Source organism: Rosa chinensis, chromosome 5 (genome assembly GCF_002994745.2).
Source record: "Rosa chinensis cultivar Old Blush chromosome 5, RchiOBHm-V2, whole genome shotgun sequence".
NCBI lineage: Eukaryota > Viridiplantae > Streptophyta > Magnoliopsida > Rosales > Rosaceae > Rosa > Rosa chinensis.
The window spans coordinates 80,911,744-80,939,057 of record NC_037092.1 but is presented as its reverse complement, the minus strand read 5'-3'; the positions used below and the strand labels follow the sequence as shown (position 1 = coordinate 80,939,057).

Here is a 27,314-nt window from a genome sequence, read left to right as displayed (position 1 = left end):
AATTATACCAAAAAATTATTATATGTTTTAGAGAAACTGAATTTGAGAGGAATTTGCTGTGTATTCACATTGATAATAGGGGCCTCTTTATATAGTGGATTACAATGCATAGAATCTCAACATACAAGGAAAGTAATTCTACATTGATTAGGATTCTAGATCCTTCTAATTAAATCCTATTACCACTAGGTCAAGTAACCTAGAGTTTGGGGTAAACACAAATTAGGTTTTCCTTGAACACTCCCCCTTGTGTTGCCCAAACGCGGTGCTTCTCTCGTTGCCTCGTTAAAAACCTTGCCGAGTAACAAAAACCCAGTGGGACAAAAATAACCTCGGTCGAAGGGGAAAAAGAGCACAACACACCATTCACGATTCGAGACGAACATGTAGACATCTCCCCCTGATGTCTGCGCCTCCCCTGATGACTACGATCATGGGAGTTCAGATAATTTCCGCAAGTCAATTCTTGCCACATGTTTCTCGAACGTGGATTTGAGCAATGACTTAGTAAACAAGTCTGCCTCACTGTCCTCAGATCGAACCTAATTCACTTTGATCTCGAGGAGAGCCTGTTGTTGCTGATTAAGCTTGGTTTTGTCGCTTTTGATGTAGCCTTGCCTCATTTGTTCAAAACAAGCAACATTATCCTAAATGCTCGTAGGCTCATCTGTGGTAGACTTCAAACCACAATTGCTTCGAACATGCGTAATGATGGATTCAATCCATATACATTCACGAACCACTTCGTGAAGAGCAATGATCTTTGCATTGTTCGAAGATATAGCGACTAGGGTCTATTCTATAGACCTCCAAGATGTCACGGTCTTTTCCCATGGTGAACACTTAACCGGATTGGGAATGACCTTTGTGTGGGTCAGAGAGATACCCAACATCAGCAAAACCTTCCAAAACACATGTCGTTTTGGGATGGGGATAGTGGACGCAGGCCAGTGTTGGCGGCGTACCTGGTGTGTGATGGGTCCGAATCCATCATTTCTTTGTAGGGATAGAACAAGCTCATATCAATCATACATCTCAAATATCGAAAGATATCTTTTACACCAATCCAATGGCGTCGCGTTGGCGCAGAGCTATATCTAGCTAACAAGTTCACAACATATGAGATGTCCGGTCTTGTGCATTGGGATAAGTACAATAATGCGCCTATTGTACTAAGTAAGGCACTTCTGACTCTAGCACATCTTCGTCATCATCCTTTCGACGAAGAGGATCCTTTTCAGGATCAAGACTACGGACGATCATGGGGGGGGGGGGGGCTTGAAGGCTTGACCTCGTCAAAATGCCTAAGCATCTATCGACACGATGCTCAAGTTCTAAACCGAGACATAATCGTGTTATCCCAAAATCCTTCATCTCAAACTACGGATTTCAAGTGTTCAGCGGTTTCCCTTAACTCTTTAAGGGCTTCTAATGAAGATCATGTCCAACATGAACCGTGATAGAATCCGAAACTTGTCATAGAAATGCGTGGGCATATCCGTTCCCAATCAAGTAGTCACATTAGTGAGCGTTTCAACCTTATTGTAAACGCGCTCCGTGGTCTAGAACCTCTTGACTTGGGTAAATGAAGTTCGCCATGAACCTTCATGTATATTCCATATCTAGATCCCTATAGAGATACGTAGTGACCACATTTGTAAGCTGCATGTTCAGTTATTTGGAAACTACCAAACTGACAAGGTAGTGGAGTGCAATGACATCCATTACGAGAAAATATGTCTCATCGTAGTCGATTCCAGGGCGTTTTGTGAGAAGCCTTGCGCCATAAGGCAAGATTACCATCTCTTTTTCTCACTACGCTTTCTAACGAAGACCCATTAGTCAACAGGTTTTATATTAGGAGGTGTTGGCATCTCTAGCTCGAAAACCTTCCTCTTCATTAGAGAATCCATCTTAACCTGGATCGCATCTTTCCATTTAGGCCAAATTTCTCTACGTTGGCATTCATTCATCAACGGAGCGTGGTTCGATATCCCACGTCTCATGTACACTAGTGTAAGTTTCATAGAACTCTATATTCTCAGGAATAGGTTCTAACGTTGAGGGTCCCCCAACGATAACCATAACCTGGAAGATTCTCATGAGGCGGATTTTGAGTGTCGATGATTCAAGGATTGGTTTGTGCCAATGTATCCTTTGAACCTACGGGCCTCCCACGCATCTTAGCTGGGGCCATGGCCTGTAACTCCAGAGTGCCAATTTCTTTGGCATTGGCGCCATGCCTACCTCCATGTAGGGTGGCGCTACGTCCTCTCATAGGGACGTCCTTCCTTGCAGGCATGTTTGCAGCATATTTGTGTAATCTCGTCACTTTAATAGGGATCAAGATGAGACATAGTGGGGACAGACCACGACAATTCCTGTCGTTCCCGTTGAACATTTGTGTTCTTATCTCCTCCGAACGATGGGAAGACTGTCTCATCAAAGTGACAACCCGCAAATCTAGCGGTAAAGAGATCGCCTTGCAAGGGCAGTAAGTGGCGGACGATTGTTGGAGTCTCAAATCCAACGTAGTTGCCCATTCGTCTGTAAGGACCTATCATAGAGCGCTGTGGCGGCGCAATTGGCACAAAAATGGCTCACTCAAATGTGCGTAAGTACAAAAGACGTGTACCCAGTCACTAGCTGTAACGCAGAGGTACATTGAGTGGCGGTAGGTCGTAGACGAATTAGCATAGCTGCATGCGATATCGCATCACCCCAAGCTGATGTAAGAAGATTGGTGCGCATTACCAATGTTCGGACTACCATCGTAGTCGTTTCTGCGAGACCAATTGGGTGTGTACATGGGAATGTGATGTCCAACATCAAGCCCATTGCAATATCCATCGAAAGTCTTTCGATGTAAACTCTCTAGCATAGTCAAATCCAATTGACTGAATAGGATGATCCGAGGAGTGAGCCCGTTGTCACATGATATGTGCTAGGAGTGTAGCATAAGCAGCATTACAAGTGGACAATGGCACAACACGTGACCAGTGTGTGCGTGTCAACCAACATCATGAGATATTTAAACGTCCGCAAGTTGGTTGAATCAATCCACAAAATCCCTACGGATTCTTTGTAAGAACAGAATGAGTAATGGCATATCCTTTGCATAGGACGGTCTCAGTCCTAATTTCCCTAAGGAAGAGGCTTAGCAAAAGAAATGATGTCCATGTGTAGTCTTTTGTAGACGGATCATCATATCATGACTAGGATGATCTATCCTGTCGTGACAAAGCCAATATGTGTATAAATCCAAGAGATCTTCTCTCATAACTTTATTGGATTTAATAGCTCGAATAGGGACATAAAATCCACTAGAGCGACACATAAACTTCTCTACGATGCGCCTCTGTTCGCAATCATTAGAGGTAATGCAAAGGAACTCATTTCCGTTCTCTACATGCATTTTCCCATGGAATTCGTTGGCTATTCATAGGTGTGATTTTCCCTATGAGCGTAGAGAGCTTTTGCGACAATAATCAAGGTGCCTTTTGGCAAGGGGAACTTGGGCTATTCCATGTCCTTGAATTAATATTGATGGCCTAGCCATCGTAGTCACAAAGTAATATGCTTAGAATCAAAATTGAGTCATAATGAAAAGAACTCGAAATTTTATTCATAAGCCAACGGAGTACATCATTGTTTATATGATCAAAGAAAATCTAATCCAACAAAAAGTAATATGGCAATCGCCTACATCTCTTGGAAAATAAAAAGACTTAATCAAAATCGCCAGTTTCTGGGTCTTGATCCTTGTAGTCTTCCACCCTTAGATCTAGATCGCCATCTTGATCTTCTTGTGCCATGTAATTTGCTTCCCTTGCTTCACGATATGTCTTGTATGCGTTTGCAACATTCTGGGGTGCGGTACATGATTTGGTCCAATGTTCAGTTGATCCACATCGAAAACAAACATCATTATGGTCAGGCTCCCTTGATCGAGGCGCCATTGGGGCACAATTTGGACGACCTATCCTCTTGGTGGCGTTACCACCATGGTCGGAGGCTCCGCCTCCCTCTCTCTTCACACGTTGACCTCTACGGTTCCGTGCACACCTCTCTTGGCGATTTCCTTCCTCTTTAGGGCGAACATATGGACCAGAGTGTCCAGAATTGTCCATACTTTTAGGGTTTCGCTCCTTGCGTCCTCCACTAGGGGCGCGACTATAGTTAGACTCCGGAATAGGCTTAGTTCCCACGGGTCTAGCATTATAGTTCTTCACAAGAATATTGTCGTGCTTTTCAGCTACGTTCATGGCGCCAATGAGCTCATGAAACCTTGTGATGCGTCCTGCATTTACATCAATCCGATAATTCTTTGAAATCATCAGTGCAGAGACGGGGAAGGTAGAGAGAGTCTTCTCGATCAACATCATATCAGTTATGGCTTGGCCACAAAACTCCATCAGAGACTTGATACGAAGGGCTTCCGAGTTATAATCAAGCACAGACTTGAAATCACAAAAGTGGAGGCTATGCCATTGCACTTCTAAATCAGGAAGCAGGGAGTCACGAACGTTGCCAAATCACTGCTCAAGTTCTACCCATAGCTTTCTTAGGTCTTCCTCATTGAGGTATTCATTTTGGAGCGCGTCATTCATGTGCCTTGTCATGAGAATTATGGCTTTAGCTTGTTTTGCTTCGAAAGCAGTAGCTTGCTCAATGGAGAGCACGTTCTGACCAGGCTCTTGGATGGCTCCCAGAAGTCCATCAGCCTTAAGATGTTGGCACACATCTCGGACCCACCTATGGTATCCTGCGCCAGTTGTTTCTAGTGGAATGAAGTTCAACTTGTTCAGGTTACTCATCTTGAAAAACAACACAAGATTAGGGTTAGTTTCGGAGCGAAAAGGCTACCACGAAAAACTATTAAATTTCTGAGCGTAGTCGCTTCCAAGAAATTAGGGATTTTCTGAGCGTAGTCGCTTCCAAGAAAATCCGATTCCAAGAGGGGTTTTGGATTAGATCGAAACAACGATGTATTTGGTCGATCGTTTTCTTCTCAACAAACTTTAAGTTTGGAGGACTCTACAAGCTCCAAGCTTGGAGTGAGCACGAACCCCCACAGTTCGGCTTTTGGTCTCCCCTATAAAGAAGAAAATGAGGGTAGAAGAAGGGATGTTGGAAGTCCCTGAGAAAAGAAGAAGAAAATGAAAAAAAAACTTCAAAAACGGGAACTTTTAGAAAAGTTTACCTTAAAAAGATGGCCGGAAAAGTGGTCGCCGGAAAGTTATTGTAGTTGACCGGAAAAGTCGTCGAAAAGTGGCCGGAAAGTGACAGGAAGTTGGCCGGAAAAGTAGCCGGAAAAGTGTTGACCGGCCGTTGACCGGTGTGCTGACGTGGCAATCGGAGCTGACGTGGATGCTTGCGTGGCAGATGATGCAAGGATGACGTCAGGGTTTTTTTATGCTTCTGGGCTTCTGGTTGTTGGGCTTCAGGTTGCTGGGCCAAGAGCTTTGGCTTCTGGGGCTTGGGCTGACCGCAACTGGGCCTAGGGTTGACCGAAGTTGGGTTCGGTTGACTGAAGCACAGATAGAAGATGTAGGCGGCGGTTCAGCAGCTCCTGTGGTTCAGGCGGCCGGTTCACGTGGTTCTAGGCCGGTTCCGATCTTGATATTTTGGCTCCGGTGTTTTGGGGTGCTGCTACAGCTGCTGGTGAATTTATTAGCAGTAGGCAGGGAGGAAAGCTCTGAACCGGGGAGAGAGGGTATGAGTATTTCCGGGGGCCGGTTCGGATATTTTTCGGCCGGTTCTGGGGTCTTCGTCGCCGGTTCTGGGCTTCTGGGGGTGAGAACTTCAAGGTGGGTGGCAGACGTTTCGGGGGTTTGGAGGCTACGAATATTAGGTTTCAGGGTTAGTGCTTCGTGCTGATAACATGTTTTAGAGAAACTGAATTTGAGAGGAATTTGCTGTGTATTCTCATTGATAATAGGAGCCTCTTTATATAGAGGATTACAATGCATAGAATCTCAATCATACAAGGAAAGTAATTCTACATTGATTAGGATTCTAGATCCTTCTAATTAAATCCTATTACCACTAGGTCAAGTAACCTAGAGTTTGGGCTAAACACAAATTAGGTTTTCCTTGAACATTATATTTATTTTCACTAGACTTTTCAATTCAATAATATTAGATTGCATTCTTTATTAAGTTCCTTATCTATTTTCATTTTTCAATTTCACTACATACTCTTATATATATTTAATAAGAATTAAAACTTTTTTTTTTTTACTTTGTTAAGGGGAACCCAAAGGCTTCTTAGGCTCAAGATAAATTTATTCGGTGCATGTGAAATGCTCCAACTGTGCACTGCAGCACAGTGCCTGGCCACTTTGATAGCTTCGGGATTCGAACCTAGGTTGGGGAGCACACCCAACTAGGCAAGAACCACTAGGCCACTTGCAGTGGTTAAGAATTAAAAACTATGATGTATCATCATACATGTTGAACAAATATTGGTGAGGGAGAACAAAAGCAATCCTATTAGCATAAAATCTAAGTCTATTCAATATATCTGCAAAAAAAAAAAAAAATCTAGCAAAAATGAAAAACTGAAAAACTTTTGAAATAATTAATCAGAAGGTACAAAAAATAGAGAAAAAAAATACCATTAAGAAAAAATTATAATCTTCATTTTCTTTTGCACAGCTAAAAGAGAAAAAAAAATATAAAAGAAAAACACAAAATAGTTCATGTTAAAACATTTTTTTTGTTAATTAGAAATTAATTTTTGAAACCCAATTCCTTGTGTTTAATTTTTTTTATTGGATAAGAGATTTATGTTGTTTGATTAAGGAATGGAGATGTAATTAAGATTTATAGAATAATTAAATAATTTGAAATGGCCAAATTTTTAAAGATAATAGTTCGTTTGTAAATTTTAGGAAATTGAGTGAGATTTAGTGAGTAAATCTAATATTTGAAAGTTTGATAGAAGGTGTAAAAATCATACGAGGTCAAGTGAATAAATTTAGAGGTTCCAATAGAAAAAATCATCCACATCTTCGTGATCAAGTCAATTTGGGCATGTTGATTCAAATTTCCATATTGCAACCAGGTTGTTGACTTAATTGAGAATATACCACTGAATGCAGGTTCCCACACAAACTCGTCATCTTGGTTTGAAACAGTTTGAGAATACTTGAATTCAAATGAAGGAGCAGTTTGGTTTTATTCCAAGACTTGTTAAGAATATAATCGTCAACAATCTCATTCCAATCTATTAAGTTTTTCCAATTGTCATCTCTCGTTTATAAAAGTGGGAGAGATATTTAGTCCTCTACAATAATAACACTTTCTGATATATATATATATATATATATCAGTATTATTTAAGCAAACAACCCTTAAGGTTAAATTTTCAAAATACTTGAAATTGCCCTTCTTTTATTAAATTTTAAAATCTGTAGTTTAATGTATATAGGCTATAATAGTAATTTGATAAGTATAAAAAACAGAAAATGAAAAGAAAAAAAAAAACACAACATGAGAGGCTGGGAGCAGTTCTTTCCCAACTGTATTAGAACTGCAATTGCAGTTTGAAAATAGTATTCTTATTTGAAAACAAAAAAAAAATCAGAGTAATATTACATAAATATATAACAAAAAGAAAAGGCAAATTGACACACGCGTTAGCGTATGTTAAGAGGCTAGTGTATGTGTGTGTGTATATATATATATATATTTTAATAATATTTAGAGGTCTCTCGTCCAACTGTCAAACTCAAGAACGCAAATTTGTAAGAACTAAAAATGTGTTTGATCATAAATTCATAATAGACTAATAGAGACGAAACGACAAGTCGTCTCTAAAGAATGCAATTTTTTCATTCAACGTTTTTGTGGGGAGCCATATGTTGACGTAGTGCCCAAAGACAGACAAACTAGCGCTTAATCAAAACTGTCTCGGGACATATATTGCAAGATTAGCAAGATCCAATCTTCAATAGTCTCTCACAAGAAGAAAGAAGCAGATAAAACTGAAACATAAACTGCTTGAACTGGATTCCTCTACTAATTATAGCCAGGTATATGTCATAACCCTCTTTCTGTTTTTCTGTTGTTTGTTTCAGTTTTTTTGTTTATTTTTTTTTTCTCTGTTAGTTGCAGCTATGGTGATTCTCGGATAAACCCAATTTAAGTTGGGTTTGTTACTGTCTTCCTCAGATCCGAGAATCACCAATACCCACTTTTCCAGAATTGAACATAGTTCTGTAAAAAACCCAGTTAAATTTCGAAACTTTGTTGCAAGCCAATTTCAATTCAAGCATTGTGATTGTAAATTCTGAGTTGTAGAATATGCAATTGAGGTACTTCGCGTTCGGAATCATAAAGTTAAAATCTTTCTATACAATTCATGGTGGAAAGAACAAATTTCAAATTTTGAAGAATAGTTTTTAGGAGGATATAGTAGTATAGAAATTTCATTGTGCTTATGAGGTTTGTTTCATGTCTTTATTTTTATTTTTATTTTTTTATATTTTTTGCAGTGTAGCAACTTTGGCTGAAACATTGTAGAAGCTTATTGTCTCAGTTCTGAGATTTGTACATAAAGAACTTAGTGCAGTGATGTCCTTTTCTTTCTGTGGATGAATCGTCGCAATAGAATACGATGAGTTATATGTTACCAGTTGAAGTGAGTATTATCTTTTTTCTTTGATATGCTTTTTCGTGTAGCTCTTTGATTAACTTCATTAAGTTTACGCATTAATAAATTTTTACACAATGCAACTTATAAGTGGTTGATGTTAAAGTGGTCTGCTGTTTCCTGTCACAGATGGAATCAATAGATAATGAATCGATACATGAATTCAAAGATGAGATTCTTTCTATTCCGGAGATGAAGGCTCAAAAGTCGCAACCCATTCAAGAATTGGGGGAAGGGTCCTTTTCAGGAGGTTTACAAGCTAAGGGTGATGATAAAATGTGGAGGAATGTTGTTTGTAGGAGTATAAAGACTGTAGTTTTGTCAAACAAACTCAACATGCTTATGCCTTTTGGGCCTCTAGCAATTTTTGTCCATATATTCACTGGCCATAATGTGAGTTGCAACTCTCCTATCTTTGCTAATGACTGAAATTGTTCAGTCCTGTTTATAATTTACGGATGTGAATTTCAGGGGTGGGTCTTTTTCTTGACCTTGTTGGGTATAACTCCTTTGGCTGAGCGTTTAGGTTATGCTACAGAGTACGTAGTCCTTTTACCCTATGTTTCAACTACATCTCAGTAATTTGAATTGTTAAGTAGCTAAAGTGAACTTTATTTTGCTCATATAGGCAGCTGGCATTCTATACTGGACCTACTGGTAAGTTTCTTACTCATATTCCAAATAGGTTACTTTTTACCCTTATTTCTTTGTGGTTTATTCTATTTCTAAGGCGGAGCTGGCAATCTAATGGTTTTCTCCTACATTAATAAGAGATCTTGCTGCAAATTATATAACTTTATCTAGGTTGCATTCTTCATCAGGAAATCTGCATTGTGTTTTCTGACTGTAAAAGAGGAAGTTCTTGTCCTTGTTTGTGTCCCTTTTTTTTTTCTGGATACAATTCAGTTTCATGTAGCAGGAAAGTTATAAGTAAATTTCTTCAGCTATATACAAAACATTTTCTTTTGGCATATGCCGAATGCACATATTTTACTTTGTCTTTACATTGACATGCACCCAAAGCATATGAGTTATTCTTATAGTACTGTCCTATTGTCTTGCTAATTTTGTATATAATGGTGAGTAAGAGTTTTTTCTTCTAGGTTCAACTTTTGATATGTGGAATTGGAACTTGCAGTTGGGGGTCTTTTAAATGCTACTTTTGGAAATGCAACAGAACTGATTATATCAATTTATGCACTGAAACATGGAATGTTACGCGTTGTTCAGCAGTCATTATTAGGCTCTATTCTGTCAAATATGCTGCTGGTGCTTGGATGTGCATTCTTCTGTGGTGGGCTTGTTTTTCAAGATAAGGAACAAGTGTTTAACAAGGTAAATATATCAGCTTCTTTTTTTCCTCTCTCTATATGTATTTATATAAGTATATACAATATAAATGTGTGTGTGTGTGTATACACATGTATCTATATATATATATATATATCAATCACGGTGAGTCTCTGTTATCAATTTGGTAATTTTTTTTTTAGAATCTTTCTGAAGCTATTTAAGTACTGCAGGCAACTGCTGTTGTGAACTCAGGCTTGCTATTAATGGCAGTCATGGGACTACTTTTCCCAGCTGTTCTGCACTACACTCACACTGAGGTGCATTTTGGGAAGTCGGAGTTGGCACTTTCAAGGTTTAGTAGTTGCATCATGCTTCTAGCATATGCCATATATCTTTTCTTCCAGTTAAAGAGTCAAAAGAATCTATATGTTCCTCTAAATGAGGTGAGTTGAGCATTCTCTTTTTGTGTTTATATAGTTGCTCTTTTTTATCACAATCAAAGGGTTTTATCATTCAATTTTTGGCTTGCGATTACTCTATTAACTTATGAATTCTGTTGTGGTAAATACGCTGTGAACTCAGGAAGGGAGTCAAAATGAAGAGAACTCAGATGATGATGATGAGACACCCGAGATTTCTAAATGGGAATCAATAATTTGGCTTATAATAATGACGAGTTGGATCTCATTCCTATCAGAATATTTAGTTAATGCCATAAAGGTCGGTATAAATACAAGATTCTGAACTTGGGTTGATATTACTAAATCTAAATCACTCCCCCCTCCCAAGTGATGGATTTACGAGAGTTTAAGCAAAAGATTTTATTTATTTTTCTAAAAATTTTAATGTGAATTGAACAAAATTTTATTTATTTATTTTATTAATTTTTTTTTTAATGCAATGAAAATCTAGAAAAAAAGTCTGGCAACTATTAGTGAGATTGGTTGGTATTTATGATTAATGAGCTTTATGGTTGGATGATTAATTTGCAGGGAGCATCTGTAGCATGGAAAATCCCTATTTCATTTATTAGTGTTATCTTGCTCCCAATTGTGGGTAATGCTGCAGAGCATGCTAGTGCTATTATGTTTGCCATGAAGGACAAGCTTGTAAGTTACCGGGTTTTTGATATTTTATTTATTTTTTGTTAGTTTGCATTGGAATGATCTTGAGTTTCTCTACAGGACATTTCATTGGGAGTGGCAATAGGGTCATCGACACAGATATCTATGTTCGGGGTGGGTACTTGTCTGAGGCTTTTTTCTATGTATATGGTGCATATAGAGACAGAGGGTCCTTCCCTTACTGTTTTTATAGATACAATATAAACCTTGTTTCAAGTTGTGAAATTACACTGATATAACTTGTATATTTTATCATCCTGTTGCTGATTGTGCAGTTAGTAATAGTAACTGATAATGATCCTTTTTTATTTGGCTGATACAAATTTCTAAACCTCTTATCTGTTTCAATTACTGCAGATTCCTTTTTGTGTAGTTATTGGGTGGATTATGGGACGCCCCATGGACTTGAACTTTCAACTCTTTGAGACAGCCACACTTTTTATAACCGTCTTAGTTGTAGCCTTTTTGCTGCAGGTATGCATTCCAATTACTGATATTAAGAAAAAAGGCACATAACATCGACATATGGAAAATGGGTTGCATCACCCTTGTATTCAATTGTCTGTCTGATTCTGCTTGTTAGAGCTAAAACAAGTCCCTCTGCTTATTGCTATCATTGTGCTTTGGTTGCAGGATGGAACCTCTAATTACTTTAAAGGGTTGATGCTTATTCTTTGTTATCTGATAGTTGCAGCAAGTTTCTTTGTTCATGTAGATCCTTCGGCTGCAGGTCTGTATTAAATTAAACTTCTCTATTAACTGATAGAAACCTCCTCCGTATGTTTAAATGGAATAACTAATACTGTGTTAGCATAGGCCGTGAACTGAGCTTTTGATTTTTGACATATTGGTGTGATCTTGCAGATGAAGCTGGAACTTAGTCGATTCATGGAAGCTGTTGAAGATGACTATAAAAGGAGTCGGGTCTATTGGTGAAAGGTTATATACAGAATGGCAGGTGATATTGGAGATGAAATGTAACTGAAACATGCTCAACGTAGCCAATGATTCCAAAGGTGCATCTGCAAATGCTACGAGTCATTGTTCTGTTTGTACATATCAGAGATCTCAACTTTTTTTGTTTTTAGCCAACTGCTACTTGTTCTTGTTGAGTGAATATTATTGAGCAGGTGTTGTTGCAGAGCTTTCTCTTGGGTGGCAAGTCTTGACTAAGAATCTAAGATGAGGGGGGGAGTGGTGTATGCAACTTTAAAAAAATTCGTATACATTCTTACATTCTTTTACCATTACATGCCGTTGTGTCAATGCTTTCAACGGAATTTTGCATGTCAAAGTTGACAAGCTCGAGCAAATTATATGTACGGAAGAAAACATAGAAATTGAAAGTCAGATTAACATCATACATTTGCTAACATCGTCTGGGAGATCATGAGGAAGATCTGCTCTGGTTCAGCTCAGCCACTTGAGAATGTAATAGCCATGGTAAAACGTTGGATTGGTTGGTTTATTTTGTGCTCGGCTCTCCTCAAATAATGACTAAATTGATGGCTTCACTCCACAGTTTCAATACTCGCCAAGTGCGCTATAGAACTTGGTGAAACTTTGATAAAATTGCAAACGACAGTTGAATATGACGAGTACAACAGAATGATCAAGCTTAGGGTAGGCTTAAACCGCACATTCTTCTATATCTACTATAGAAAAGATATACAATTTGTATGTGTAATGATCAGATTAATCATTATACATATGATATAACAGAAGACTTCAAACAAATTGGTTGCGGTAGTAAAAGGCCTTCACATTCAAATGCCTTACACGTCAACACCATTAACATGGATGGAGACTGCTAGATACGATGTGTTGCTATAGCTATGAGGACCGGTACTATCAGCCAAGAAAACGGCATCGTTCACTATTTTATCCACCATGGATTCATGAAGCTGTGCAGGTACTTTCAGGCTAGAAATCTTGTCCACTGTGAACGGGTCGAGTTCGAGGTTTTCACGAGTCACAGTGATGTTGCTGCAGCACTCTTTTCCTTCAATTGTGTCAATGGAGCCGTACAGCTGCTCGAACTCGAAATCCCAGCAGGATTTCAAGTGTCTGATCTTCGCATGGATATCAATACAGTACTTTGTCAATGGGAGCTGGTATTGGGATTCAACTATATATGCAGTTGATACGAGTATTACAACGCGCTTCAACCACCACAGTCTCACACGCATTCATCAGTTCCGTGGCCATCGTCCTTGTGTTTGGAAATCGCAATAGTGGAAATCTGGTAGGAAAAGCATCCACTAAGGTCCCATCCGGGATTGCTTCGCTTTTAAAAAAATCAGCTTTTGTTTAAAATCTTAGATTTTATTGTGTTTGGTAAATAAATGAAAATCAACTTTAATTGAAAATTACAGGTCATTAGCAACAAATTTTAGATACTTGGGTGTTGCTTTTAGAAGCTGCTGTGGATCAAAACACGCTCTGAAGTTGTTTTATGTTCTGACAGCACTTTTAAAAATATTATTTGCCAAATGACAGTTTTGTAATTCACAGCTAATTATTTTCACAACACAGAAGCAGTTTTTTTTTTTTTTTTAAAGTCACAGCAATCCCAAACTAGCCCTAAATATAGATCATATCCAGAGCGGAGCTTCGCTTTGAAAATTAACTTGTGAAGTTCGAATTTTGGGTCACTTTTCGGTTGCACGTCCACATCTTGACCGTTTAGTTTTTAGGTACTAGTGTATAGATCGTCTCTGCAAATTTTCAGCCAAAATGATGATCGTTAAGGCATTGATAACTGATTTAAAGCTAGTACGGTTCAGGTTGACAGATTCAGTCCGTCCATTGGTTTAAGCGAGTTAGATACCTTAACTATCATCAATTTGGCTGAAAATTTGCAGAGATGATCTATACACTATTACCTAAAAACTGAAGGGTCGAGATGTGGATATGCGACCGAAAAGTGACCCAAAACTCAAACTTCACACGTTAATTTCAAAGCGGAGCTTCGCTCTGGATAGGATCTGTATATATATAATAAGAGTTAAAAATATGATTAAGATCATGTGACATAAAAATGTATGATATATATGTTGAACGCATATTGGTGAGGGAAAACAAAATAAATCCTCTTATGATTTATGACCTAAATGTAAGTCAATATATCATATTTGCTATAAAAATAAAAAAATAAAAAATATATATAAATAATTAATCATGTGGTACAAAAAATACAGAAAAAAAAACATTAAAAAATGAATGATTTTTTTTTTTGAGAATAAAAACAAATGGTTTCTTCATTTTTTTTTTTGCACAGCTAAAATAGAAAAAAAAAATAATAGTTCATGGCATTTTCTTATTGATTGGACATTAATTTTTGAAACTCAAGTTTGATTAAGAAATGTATATTTAGTTAAGATTTATAGAGTGATTAAATCATTGAAATGACTAAATTTTTTATTTTAAAGATAATAATTTGTTTGAAAATTCTATAGTGAGGTTATTTGAGAAAGTTTAGTGAGGTTTAGTGAGTAAATTTAGTATTTGAAAATTTGATAAGAGGTGTAAATAGCATAGAGGTCAAGTGAGTAAATTTGGAGATTCTAATAGAAAAACTCTTTTGTATCAGGCTAAAAAAGCAACATCGAGGTTTAAGACTTTAAGCAGCTTAGAAACACGTACATTAGGATGCAATTCTAAGAAACATCACTGCGCTTTGTGCATGTATATCTAGAACAACTCATCAATTGTAAACCATATACTTGGGCGTCGCACTAAATTTCTGGTACCCCTTAATAACTTTGTTCACGGCATCAAGGAAGTCCTTTTCAGTCACCGTCTTCCTCCGTGCACGAATGGCAAACATTCCAGCTTCTGTGCACACGCTTCTTATATCGGCTCCAGTGGAATTAGGGCACATCCGAGCCAGAAGCTCAAACCTAACATCTCTTTCACAATTCATGGTCCTTGCATGGATCTTAAAAATCTGAGTTCTACTCTCCATATCAGGCAGACGGAACTCGACCTTCCGATCCAATCTTCCGGGGCGCAACAATGCCGGATCTAGAGTGTCAGGCCTGTTTGTTGCCATCAACACCTTAATGTTTCCCCTTGCATCAAACCCGTCGAGCTGGTTCACAATCTCAAGCATTGTACGCTGAACTTCAACGTCTCCGCCAGCACCATCATCAAACCTGGCACCTCCTATGGCATCTACCTCATCGAAAAACACAATGCAAGCCTTCTTGGTCCGCGCCATCTGGAACAGCTCTCGAACCATCCTAGCTCCTTCTCCAACATATTTCTGAACAAGCTCACTCCCAATGACACGAATGAAGCAAGCATCTGTTCGATTGGCCACGGCTCTAGCTAGAAGGGTCTTGCCAGTTCCTGGAGGACCATAGCAGAGAACACCCTTGGGAGGGTCAATCCCAAGCTTGACAAACTTCTCAGGGTGAAGCAATGGTAGCTCAACCACCTCGCGCATCTTTTCGATCTGGTCCTTACATCCACCAACGTCGTTGTATGTTACATCTGGCTTCTCTTCCACAGTCATCATGGTCACAGTTGGATCAATTCTGGGAGGCAGAGGAATCTGAATTTGAAATTTCTGTTGGTCGACCCCAACACGCATGCCTTCTTCTATATCAGTTGGGGAAACCCTCTCGCCCAAGCCGACCACAAACTTTGCAATATGCGCAACGTTGATGACGTATTTTGCATCTTCGGAATTAGGGTTAATTATCTTGGTGCATCTTGCCACCTTGAGAGGTTTCTCCCCCATCATCTTTCCATCCGAAATAAGATCCCAGTGGGTAGGAGTAGCTAGGCCAGTGTCCGATTCCTTAATGCCACATAAACTGTTCAAGGTTTTAGCCTTGTCTTTGATTTCCTTCTCCACGTTTTTGATGGGAGTTGAATAGGGTCCTGTTCCATATGTTTTGAGGAGTGCGATGTCGTCCTCGTCGAGGGGTCTAGGGTTTTTCTGGTCTTTCATGTTGTCCTCCGGATCAGGCGCCATTACAGTAAAGGTTAGAAAAGTTTCGAATTGATTTGAGTTTAGAATACTGCAGCGAAACGCTGTAAGCAATTGATTTAGTTTAGTTTGGCTTAAAGCTTGAACCTTCGCTTATATAAGCTTCGCCAGTTTCCATGTCCGTTTAGGATTAGAATTAAGAATCAGAATTAAGATTAGTAAAGGAAAGCAGTAAAACATAAGGACAATATTTTTGCTAGTTTCCATATCCGTTTAGAAATTAACTTTCAGTCTTTGCATAGGAATACTTTACATATTTGATTACAGATTAAGACAGCCCTTTTTTTTTCTTTTTTGAGTTAATTAGATTAAAGTCCAAAATTTAGACCTCATATTAATTGTAATCTGCATCGATTTTTCTTGTTAATTGCGGTCCAATGACTTAGTTGCCACCTCGGATTTATTTCCTTTTCCATCTCGCTGACTCAATCCTCATTAATTTTTCTTTTTTACATGACTAATATGCCCTTGTTGAATGTCTTTGCACATAAAATGCAAGAATTAATCATATTAAAATTAGCAATCTGATTAGTAATGTAATATCATATTTGATGTGTATTTTTCTTAAATTATTCTTATTGATCTGGTATAAAATTATGAAATTGATATGACATTGAATACTATATTTATTGTAAATCATCCTAAAATTATTCTAATTTAAAAGATGTCTTCTATAAGTTAAGAATCTTTTCTAAAGCAATTTTTTGATAATGTTTTTCTTCAATACCAAAGCTTCTCTGGTTATGGCTCTTGTTCGTAATGTCAAGTTTTATATGAACGTCGTTCTCTTTCTTTAACATTAAGCTTTCTTGGTCAATGTGTTTTCTTATCGGCCCTATACGATTATGATCTTTTTCATGTAAATCATTCCATGGATGGTAGCTATTCTTCTTCTTCTTCTTCATTTTTTTTTTTTAACATTTCTTTCTTAACTTACCTTTAACCTAGAAAGGAACGTGTGTGTGTGTGTGTATTTTGTTGGTTGATTAACCACTATTGTTACCTCATTCTAAGGTAAATATTATGCAATTTTTTGTGGTAGATGTATTAAGAGCTCAAAAGTTCATCGTTTCAGTATACCTCATATATAGGTAGTTCTTCTTCTTCTACTAAATCATCTCTTTTTTCCTCTCCTTCTGCCATGCATATCTTCTTTCCAACACACAATTCTCATTTTTTTTTTCTCTCGAATCTATATTTTTTGTCTGGCTTCTTCCTTCTTAGTTCATTTTTTCAGGTCTTATTAACGTGACTTCTTCAATTCGCAGTTACCTTTATTATAAACTTGATCAGAAGTTTTTGCTTACCTTTGACATAAAATCAATTATGGTATTATAGGTAACATTTGTCCTAGAATTTGATTAGACATTTTTGTTTCTCATTTACATGCCTTATGTGTAGGTAAAAATTCATAAGTTTCTCAATATCTCTATATCTAAGGTTCGATCTCTCATTATCTCCCACTTTCTCTTTCACACTTTTTATCTTTTAATTAGGTATAGGTTCTATATGTACATATTTGTACCTTTTGCGTAGATTGGTAATATATTCTATATATATATATATATATATATATATATTTTTTTTTTTTCTGCTTCCTATGTCTAGATAGGTCAGATCTCATACAACTTTAAATACCTACTATAGAGATACAATTGAAGCAATAATGTTTGAATTTTTGTTCTGATGTTTTTCATCCTATAGTATAGGTATATAAGTATTCGATATTTCTATACATACATCTTAGGTATATTGATATCATAGGAATGTATTTAGTGTATATCTGAAAATTATCCATTGATGAATTGTAGATTATGGAATTTGAATTTGAAATTTAACATTGAGCTGAAATTGTGATTCAATTAGTGAATTTAGAATTATTTACCTTATTTGGTTCTAAGGGTAAAATAGACTATTAAAAAAAACAAATGGACCGCAATTAACAAGAAAATATGCGCGGACTACATCTAACTTTTATATAACAAAAAGGACTTGGATCAAAATATCTCTATTTTTTTTTAAAGCAGATTAATCCGCTTTGAGCAATGTAAACGTAATAAATAGCCAATACTCATATTAATGTCATATTGAAATTTACTTGACTCTATTAAACCCTAAATGACATCAGGATTGAAACTTCCAGCAGGGACAAAATTGGAGTTGCATTGCAGAGCTTGCTTCAGATGCAAATTCAAGCCATAGTTGTTAACCTCAAGCGCTCTCAACTGCTCTTGCTGTTGAGCCACCAACTCCTTCATATGCATCAATTCTCGGCTTCGACCCTCTAACTCTTTCTGCCGTTCAAGTAGCGCACACACAGCTCGCTTGAGCACCATATTCTCCTTTTCAAAGCTTGCACCGATCGATTTCTCGAAACCCTTTAACACTTTTGCAGCGCGTGCCCTAGCATCCTCCACACTAATACAAGTTATCAATTCTCCGATAACCAATTCAACCCAATCCGCAGTATCATCTTCAGGAATGGGTTTCTGATCTTGTGGTACTTTTTCAGCAGAACCAGAAGTAACCCTATTCTCCGTCAGGTGAAGCTCGCTCAGGCTCTTGATGGTGGCATCAATATCGTAGCAGGACTCTTGCAATGCTCTATCAAGAATCTGGAGATCCATAAATTAGGTGAGAGAAAAAAGAGCGAATTAAGTTCGAGTGAGGAGCGGAGAAGTGATGAAGAAGTCTGATTCAGAGAAGAGAACTCTGAAGTATGAGGAAACTTCCTTAAATACAAATGCATGGGTTGCAAATGGAAGATTAGCCGCGAAATCTTAACTAAGCTATAGTTTCCAAATCCGTGTAGGATTTGATTTTGTCGGTTTGCCCCAACGTACTAGGAATTCCAAAGTCTTTCGGGAATGGTGCGGACCAAGCATTTTATTTCCACGTGTACAAACAAAAGTGAAAAATAATTTTCTTTCACAATTAATGCGATTGGTTACTAGAATTGAAATTCGACCTTTATCAACATTTTTGTTGAAAGATAGTTGAAACCAATTGCTACTACAAATGAAATTTTATTAATACTTTACTCAATTCAAAGTTTCAAACAAAAGAATTCTTCATGAAAATATGTGTTCAAAGATGTAGCGGCTCAAATAGAAAGCGAGGCCAAAATGTAATCTTATTCACAAGCTCCCAATTTTTCTTTTTAGAAAATTAGAGTATATATTGTTGGAGAGGAAGATATCACGTTAGAAAAGTAACAAAAGTTAATATAACTTATAAGTGGGTGACTCACATCTAATTGAACCGAAGTCTTTTGTGATTATACATGTCTCAAGTTCCAATGTGGGAATTAGATGGTTAATTGATTTCACTTGCAGGCCTAGAGCTAGGTTGCACGTGAGGGGGCTTGTTGGAGAGGAAAGATCCATATTAAAAATTACAAAAGATAATAGAACTTATTAGTGGATGACTCACACCCAATTGTACCGAGACCTTTTGTAATTACAACCCAACACCTAACATGTGGTTAAGTTAGGACAATATTGAAAGCTGAGCTATTGAACCAAAGATGAAGGAAGAAGAAGATGAGAAAAACGGAGAGAGAGGGCGAGAGAAAGCGTATAAAACGGACCGGGCTACATTGTATATTCTCTGTTAATTGTGAACAGTATATCAACAGCCTATTTATAGGCATAACAAAATTACACTAACACCCTTTCATATTCCTAACACCCCCCCTCAACCATAGGCTTGGGTACAAGCATATGGTTGGATCTAATTTGAAAAGAAAACCCCCACAGAAAATCTTCAACTGATGTGCTTCTTGAACACTGAAAAATGGTAGAACTGGAGCATCTTCAATTCAACCCATAGTTCTCCATAGCACTTCAATGTAAATAATTGATGGAGCTTCCATTCTCAGTTCAAATTCTAGAGTGCAAGAGCTGCTACCACACTATTTCCCTCAATTACCATCATACGCCTGTAGCAGTCACTGAGAATAGGAGATAAACAATAAGTGGTCAGAGAAGGTCTTGTTGAAACTTCACTGGAAGAAAGAGCCCAACATTATGCCACTGTGAAACAGATTTCTTCTCAACTGCACATGCTACTGCCAGATTACTTTATACCCTGTTGCTACAATGCATAAAGTCTAACCCCAATGGTATCAAACTCTTCAGCTATTTAGAACATGTGAAAATCTAGTCTACTCCAAGAATAATGAAGAATCGTCAAAGTGAAATACTTATTAGCCCAAAACAGATATCTCATCCTTATCAAGCTGATATATCACCATAGTATTACATCAAACTTCACAAGTTTTGTATCACATAATTGAATCCATGAAAAGCACTTGCTGAACCACCACCAGCAAAGACAAGAGATAGCAACCATGCAATATAGGCCATGCATACCCGTTCTACTCATATGACTAGTAGCTACAATCATCAAAACCACTCATCAATCCCCTGCCTCATCAATTTGAACACCATATTACTGCATTCACATAGAGACCAAGTGAACAAGCTGCTGACCCTTTACCAAAAAAGAAGATGGAAGATCATTATTTGCTAGTACCACTAACACTTCCCCAATCTACCAATATGTCCATGTAAGCAGAACTCCACCCAAATATAGACCATGACCAATAATAGTTGTATGCACCTCCAATTGAACGTATCCATACTTGTCGAACCAGAGCCATCCATTCAAAAAAGGAAAAGAAAAACTTCTTCTATTCAACTAAATTTTCTTCTTTTAACAATCACTTAAATCTTCTTCTTCAAACTGCATTCAATTCTTCTTGTTCAAACTGTATACAACTTCAAAATTCAACCAATTCTTCTTCTTCAAATCATTCAGTTCTTCTTGTGCAAACTATATACAACTAATTCATCTATTTCTTCAAAATTCAATCCATTCATCTTCTTCAAAATTCACTTCTTCTTTCACAAATATTTACAACTAATTCTTCTACTTGTTCAAAATCCAATAATTCTTCAAAAAAAAAAAAAATGATTCACTTCTTCTTTCAACATTCAATCAATTCTTCTTCGTCAAATATGTACAACTAATTCTTCTTCGAAATTCGTCTAATTCAACAGAAAAGAGATTCCACCAATTCTTCTTGAAAATATCACAAATTCTTCTTCTTCAAAATTCAACTAATTCAACTATACTTTCAACATGGACAGATGAAAACTGGACATAGCAACCAAGTAAAGAGATTCCATGATAGACAATAGCTCAAGAGCAGAAAAGAGAGAAGTGCCAATCGGAAAGAAATTACCAAACTCTCTACGATTGTACCAAACGATCGAGATGAGTCCACACTCAAAATTCCGGTGGAGGCTGCGATGAGTCTATTGCAGAGATTCCGATGCAAGTTGAGGCGCAGAAGTAGGCGACGACGTTTTGCATTCTCAGTTTGAGTTTCACTCCAGAAGTACTGAAATCGTATCATGACATAATGTAGAGCTCTCTCCAATCAAAGAGAAATAGGGAGCCGATTAGCACAAGCATCGAGCAAGGATCCATGGCAAAGGGAGAAAGTGAATTTGGGGGTTAGGGTTTGGAATTGGGGAAAATAAAAATTGAAGGAAAACTGATAACGCGGAAGCTAAAGATAGAGGAAGCAAGAACATCTAGGTCATCGATCGACCTGAGCTCCTGATACCATGAAAGCTGAGCTATTGAACCAAAGATGAAGGAAGAAGAAGATGAGAAAAACGGAGAGAGAGGGCGAGAGAAAGCGTATAAAACGGACCGGGCTACATTGTATATTCTCTGTTAATTGTGAACAGTATATCAACAGCCTATTTATAGGCATAACAAAATTACACTAACACCCTTTCATATTCCTAACAAATATCGATACAACGGTGGGCCACTGGCCACGCTTGTCGCTGTTTAACATATATATCTCATTAAGTATTTCTATCGAAGTATTAATAATGTACAATTAATGTCCAATGACTGTCAATCTTGAAATTTCGGGAGTTTAAGGCGAAGAAAATTTACAATTAACCGTCATTGGACATCACTCTTGAAAATTTGGGAGTTCAAGGTGAAGAAAATTTACTGGCTCGAAACCTTTTTAGTACATTGATATAAGAGCAATCTAGACCACAAAAATGGAATTGTGGGGGAGGAATATATGTAAGCGTCATGCCGGTACGTAGTTGAAGCAGGAGATTGATGGCAAAAGATATGAGAGCAATCTAGACCACAAAAATTGAATTGTGGGGGAGCAATATAAGCGTCATGTTGGTACATAGGTGAAGCAGGAGAGTACTGTACCATTGATGGCAAGAGTCCATCCTGTTTTTTAATTTTCTTTTGAGACGCTTTTAACGAAGAATATTTAAGAAGTCTACCCACCTTGCAAAAACCAACTTTTTATAAGTAAACCCAAGAGTCGCTGAGACGCTCGACGAGATAAACTTCAAATTCATTTTTTTAAGGGTGGATATATACACCGGCTTCGTCGACGCAGAGATATCATGATGGAGCCGGACCAAAACCTGAGTCCCCTTGCAGATTCTCGTCAAGTCGATCGACTTTCACCACGAACCTTAGCGTCGAACCCCATGTCACAAGCACCGGCGGGAGTTCAATAATCTCTATCTGCACCAGAATAGGGTGGCAGGGCCAGTCCTGAGATTGTAGAGGCCTGAGGCAAAAAAAAAAAATTTGTGGCCTCACTTGAGTTTCACATTTTAGCAATCAAACAATTTTTTTTAAAATATTTTTTTAGGTCTCAATTTGAGTTTATCGTGTTTTTTGGGTATATTTTTAAATGCTTTATTATTCTTATATATAAATGTGTGTGTGTGTGTGTACGCACGCGCGTGCGCGTGTGTGTAAGACGTGATATCTAGAAAAAAAGGAATTAAAGAAAGTAGAAGAGAGGAGAGGGATTTTTTAAAAAAGAATAGAAGAAGTAAAAAGATAAAATAAAGAAAACTAAACAGCCCAGGGATTGGAACCCATGAAGGCTTTGGTCATCTATATGTCAAGGCATTTCCGCTCTGCTACTCTGGTACATGTGTATAATTTTCGCTAATAAATTGTATATATACTAATAGTTGAGACGATTATATCAATCGGAGGCCTCCGGCGACCGGTGGCCTGAGGCAGCTGCCTCACTAGGCAACCCTCAGGGCCGGCCTTGTAGGGTGGGGATCAAAACCAGGCCCACATGTGTGAGGCCATTTGAAATAAAGATGACACGGCCAACAACGATTTGTCTGATCCCTTTCTTTCAACATCTAGAACTTAAAAACAAAGCGATCCCCATGTTCACAAATATATATATACACACACACACACACACACACATACAAAACCATTCGAGAGCGGACGTCTGCAACCTAGAAAAAATGCGGACGTCGCTCCTCCGGCCTCAATCGAGCAGCAACGGCGGCGTTTCTGTTGTCGGACGGAACCAGGCCACGACATGGAGCAGTTCAGAAGCGGCTGGAGTCGTCGACAAAGCGTTCGACGTGGAGCTCGATGGGCTTCCATGGTTTTCGGTGAGCTCGCCGCACACCACTGAGTTTCCGATCACCTTCGCCGCTTGCTCGAGGTAATTCAGGATGTCCAGAGGATACATCCGGCACCCGCAACGCAGCGATTGCCGCCTTCCTAACGCTGGAGGAGAGACATCCGCACTTTTTCTGGATTGCAGACGTCGGCTATCGATCCGGCCTATACATATATATATATATATATATATATATATATATATATATGGGCGAGTTCTGAAGAGGACGTCCGCAACCCAGAAAAAGTGCGGATGTCCCTCCTGCGCTGCGGTTGTTGGACGAACCCTCTGGACATCCCGGACCAGTTTCCATTCGGGTGGACTCGCTGGATAACACTTTCCAGTCAACCTTGATCGGACTACCATTTTGCAGCCAACCATGCTGCCCAGACCTCCGACCTCGGTCTCTTGGCCTTCGTCTTCACTACAAACTGGTCTGGGATGCCCTTGGCCTCCGTCCAGCAAGAGGCGCAGTCGTCAGAGCTTGATCGTGGAGAAATCTCGGACGTCCACACATTTTCTGGGTTGCAGAGGTCCTCTTCAGAACACCTTGCTCTATATATATATGTGTGTGTGTGTGTGTGTGTTCTTCACATTCCAGACAGAGGGCAAAGTGCCCATAAGTTTATTTTTCTCCCCAGAAGCAATCGACCTACAACATAATGGTTCTGGGATAGTAGTAGTTGCCGCCAAGGGTGACCGTCTTCTTCTCAGAAATGCTGAGCAATGTCATTCAATGGGCGGGTATCTCATAAATCATGTTGTGACAATGACAACGATTTTGGAGTACCAATACATTAAGACTCCGTAGAACTTTCAAAATTATCCACTTATAAGTTGTAGTTTACGTACTTTGCCCTGTACTAGTACCTTCCAGTGTTATATGAAAGACCTAACTGTATCCATCGGTATATAAAGTTGCAAGTCAAAGCGGGGCATCAATAGGTAGACCTATAAATGGACCGGATTTTGATCCGGACCCGCTCCAGATCCGTGGCTATTGGACGAGTTTGGATCGAAAATTTTGATCCGTTAATCTGTTAATGATCCGAATATTTTAACTCGTTTATTTAACGGATCAAATATGGATTTAGGTCGATCCGATCCGTTAATGATCCGTCTCGTTTTCATAATAATAAAATATTATTTTTATTAATATATTATTAATTTTTTTAAATATAAAGTATAAAATATGAAGAATTTTTAATACAAATTTTTTGCAACAATCTAAGGGATAGTTCATCACCCAAGATTCCAAGAAATATAATGTAATTCTACTTTTTTTTTTTTTTTTGAACAAACCCAAATAGGGCGACTTTTATTCAACTAAAGCCAGAAAAGGCCATTACATATCCTCCCTCTACCATCATGGGGTAGATAAAGAGTTTGTGGTAGTAGCACAGTGATACATAGATTAGGTCCAATCATTTGACGGTTCCATGCTCATAAAGGGAGCCTATAGACTATTAACTACTACATAGTAAATAGACAGAGTAAACTAAACTCGATGAAGCTCACTAAAAAACTAGCAGCATAGTTCCCTAACAAAGTAGGGAATTATTGTACTCTAAAAGACTAAATTAAAATAGTAGCCCAACCCAATGGGAACCCACAAAGAGAGCCCACGCCCAAACTTGAACAAAAGTGGCCCAAACCCCAGGCCCAGTCACGTCTCCTCCGAATGGGTCATAGCACACCAACAACACAACCCTGCTAGGACGCTGCCGCCGCAGCCGCCAACTAGTACTCACGCCTCTACCACTAAAACCCAGACACCATCAACGATCCAGAAGTCACCAACATAGGAAAAAAATGGATTGAAAAACCCTAGCATCCAATGCCATGACAGTCACAGAGCCGGCGACGCCAAAGGGGTGATGAAGACTGAGGCATCTAAAAGAGGTGACAACAACCCGGTACCAAAGAATACACCAGAACCTGACGCCAAGCGACTCTAACAATTCGATCGCAACCCCCTTCCGAGTTCCACCGAGCACTAGTATCACAACTCCCGTCCGGCAACAAGCCGCACAATATTGGAGAGGCCAGGGGTTAGCTCAGACATCGGGCTGCCGCCGGACGTGAGCAGCTTGTAGAAAGACGACTTCTGGTCTTAGGTGGCTAGGGTTTCGATGCCAGCGGCTTGCTAATCCAATGTTTGTAATTATACTTTTTGTGATATTTTTCATGTTGTTTTAATATTTTATTAATATCTTATGAGATATTATGATATAAATTTAATATTACTATTAAAATTTTAAAATATTTGAAATTATAAATGGGTCAGATTAGTGGATCGAATATCCGTTAATCTGGCTGATACGGATTTGGATCGAATTATCAATGATCCGCTGGATTACCAAAGCGGGTTTGGATCAAAAATTTTTTTTAAGTAAACGAATTTGGATTTAGATCGATCCAATCCAAATCCGGTTCATTTACAAGTCTATCAATAGGTAACATTTGCAAATTGAAGAATTGGGACTTACCATACACCAAGTACTACAGTAACCAGTATGACAAAATACATTAAATAATTGCACCTAATTCAGTTACTTAATTGGCTACATAAAAGAAAGGTCCATTAATTTATATCTAATGGAAGATCCATTCTTCTAAGACATTGCACATTTAGCACGCAGGCTGCAGGCACGGAAATCAGGCTATTTAATTGATTCGCTACCGAAACCCTTAAAAGACATTAGGGTTGAAACGTCCAGCTGGGACACAGGAGTACGTAGTTGTTCTTCAAAGCCTCATTCAGCTGCAACTGCAAGCCATACTTGTAAATTTCAAGCTTCCGCAACTGCTCCTTTTGTTGATCCACCAAGTCCTTCAAGTTCTTCAATTCCTGGTCTCTCCCCTCATGCTCGTTATACCGCTCATTCTGCACATGCACAAAACGTTTGAGAATGACGTTCTCTTCTAGCAGTGCGTCCTTTTGCTTTTTTAGCATCATATTCTCCTCCTCCTTTTGACATTTAGTTTGAGCAATCTGGGCAGAAACACGTGCACAGGTCGATTTCTCGAAACCCTCTAGCACTTTCGCCGCTCATGCCCTAGCATCATCGACACTAGTACTCGCCATCTCTCCGATAGCCTAGTCGATCTATCCCGGGCCATCAAGAGAAAGCTGTTCTACTTTTTCAGCAGAACTTGAAAAATCTTTCTGTTTTTCGGCAAGGTTGTTGAGGCTCTTGACTGTGGCGTCCAAATCGTAGCTGGATTCTTGTAGTGATCTCTCGAGAACCTGGGGGTCCATGTTGGGGAAGAGAGAACGAAGTTGAGAGAGTACATAAGGGACCCAGAAGTGTTGAAGTGTTGAATAGTTGACTTGTCGGCAGAAGAAGTAGTAGAAGAAGAAGAGCAGCGAAGTCTCTTGGAGAGATAAGGCGGCGATGGTGATGGTGGAAGATCATCAAAGAAGGATCTTTTGCTTCTGCACAGTACTACTGCTGCAGACATCTTTCTTCTCGATGATTTGGGATTTTAGGGTTCTTGATATGGATCTCTCTCGGTTTTTCAGAAATGCTAAAAAGCAAGAGTGACTGTGGACTAAAGACCATGTTTAATTAAAATGAAATACCAGCACTGATTGGCTGGTCGTACCGCCACATGGCACGCCTGCTCTACCTAAGAATTTTTCCAACCAATTAGCCGTGGATCTGGACAAGGCCTTTAACCACCACGTCAACATTTCCCATCCTGCCCATTTGTTTATTTTATTTTATTAGG

General features: G+C 38.5%; 2 protein-coding genes across 4 annotated transcripts; one reads left to right on the top strand and one right to left on the bottom strand.

Annotated features, from left to right (window-relative positions):
- Positions 1 to 7,849: 7,849 nt before the first annotated feature.
- Positions 7,850 to 12,363, top strand: LOC112166967 (vacuolar cation/proton exchanger 5). 3 transcript variants are annotated; one of them, XM_024303904.2, is made up of 13 exons: positions 7,851 to 8,039; positions 8,502 to 8,647; positions 8,789 to 9,052; positions 9,131 to 9,198; positions 9,288 to 9,316; positions 9,798 to 9,994; positions 10,183 to 10,395; positions 10,535 to 10,672; positions 10,945 to 11,061; positions 11,137 to 11,190; positions 11,434 to 11,550; positions 11,710 to 11,806; positions 11,941 to 12,363. In XM_024303904.2, exons 2-13 carry the CDS (start codon positions 8,624 to 8,626, stop codon positions 11,955 to 11,957), a joined length of 1,335 nt encoding a protein of 444 aa, XP_024159672.1. In that variant the 5' UTR covers positions 7,851 to 8,039; positions 8,502 to 8,623; the 3' UTR covers positions 11,958 to 12,363. The 3 variants fall into 3 exon arrangements, with proteins under 3 accessions (XP_024159674.1, XP_024159672.1, XP_040363118.1); XM_040507184.1 differs by lacking the exon at positions 7,851 to 8,039 and adding an exon at positions 8,131 to 8,321; XM_024303906.2 differs by lacking the exon at positions 8,502 to 8,647 and having other exon boundaries at positions 7,850 to 8,039.
- A 2,419-nt stretch (positions 12,364 to 14,782) lies between these two features.
- Positions 14,783 to 16,060, bottom strand: LOC112168420 (26S proteasome regulatory subunit 7). The gene has a single exon (XM_024305545.1). The coding sequence runs from the start codon at positions 16,058 to 16,060 to the stop codon at positions 14,783 to 14,785; it is 1,278 nt and encodes a 425-aa protein (XP_024161313.1).
- Positions 16,061 to 27,314: the final 11,254 nt, after the last annotated feature.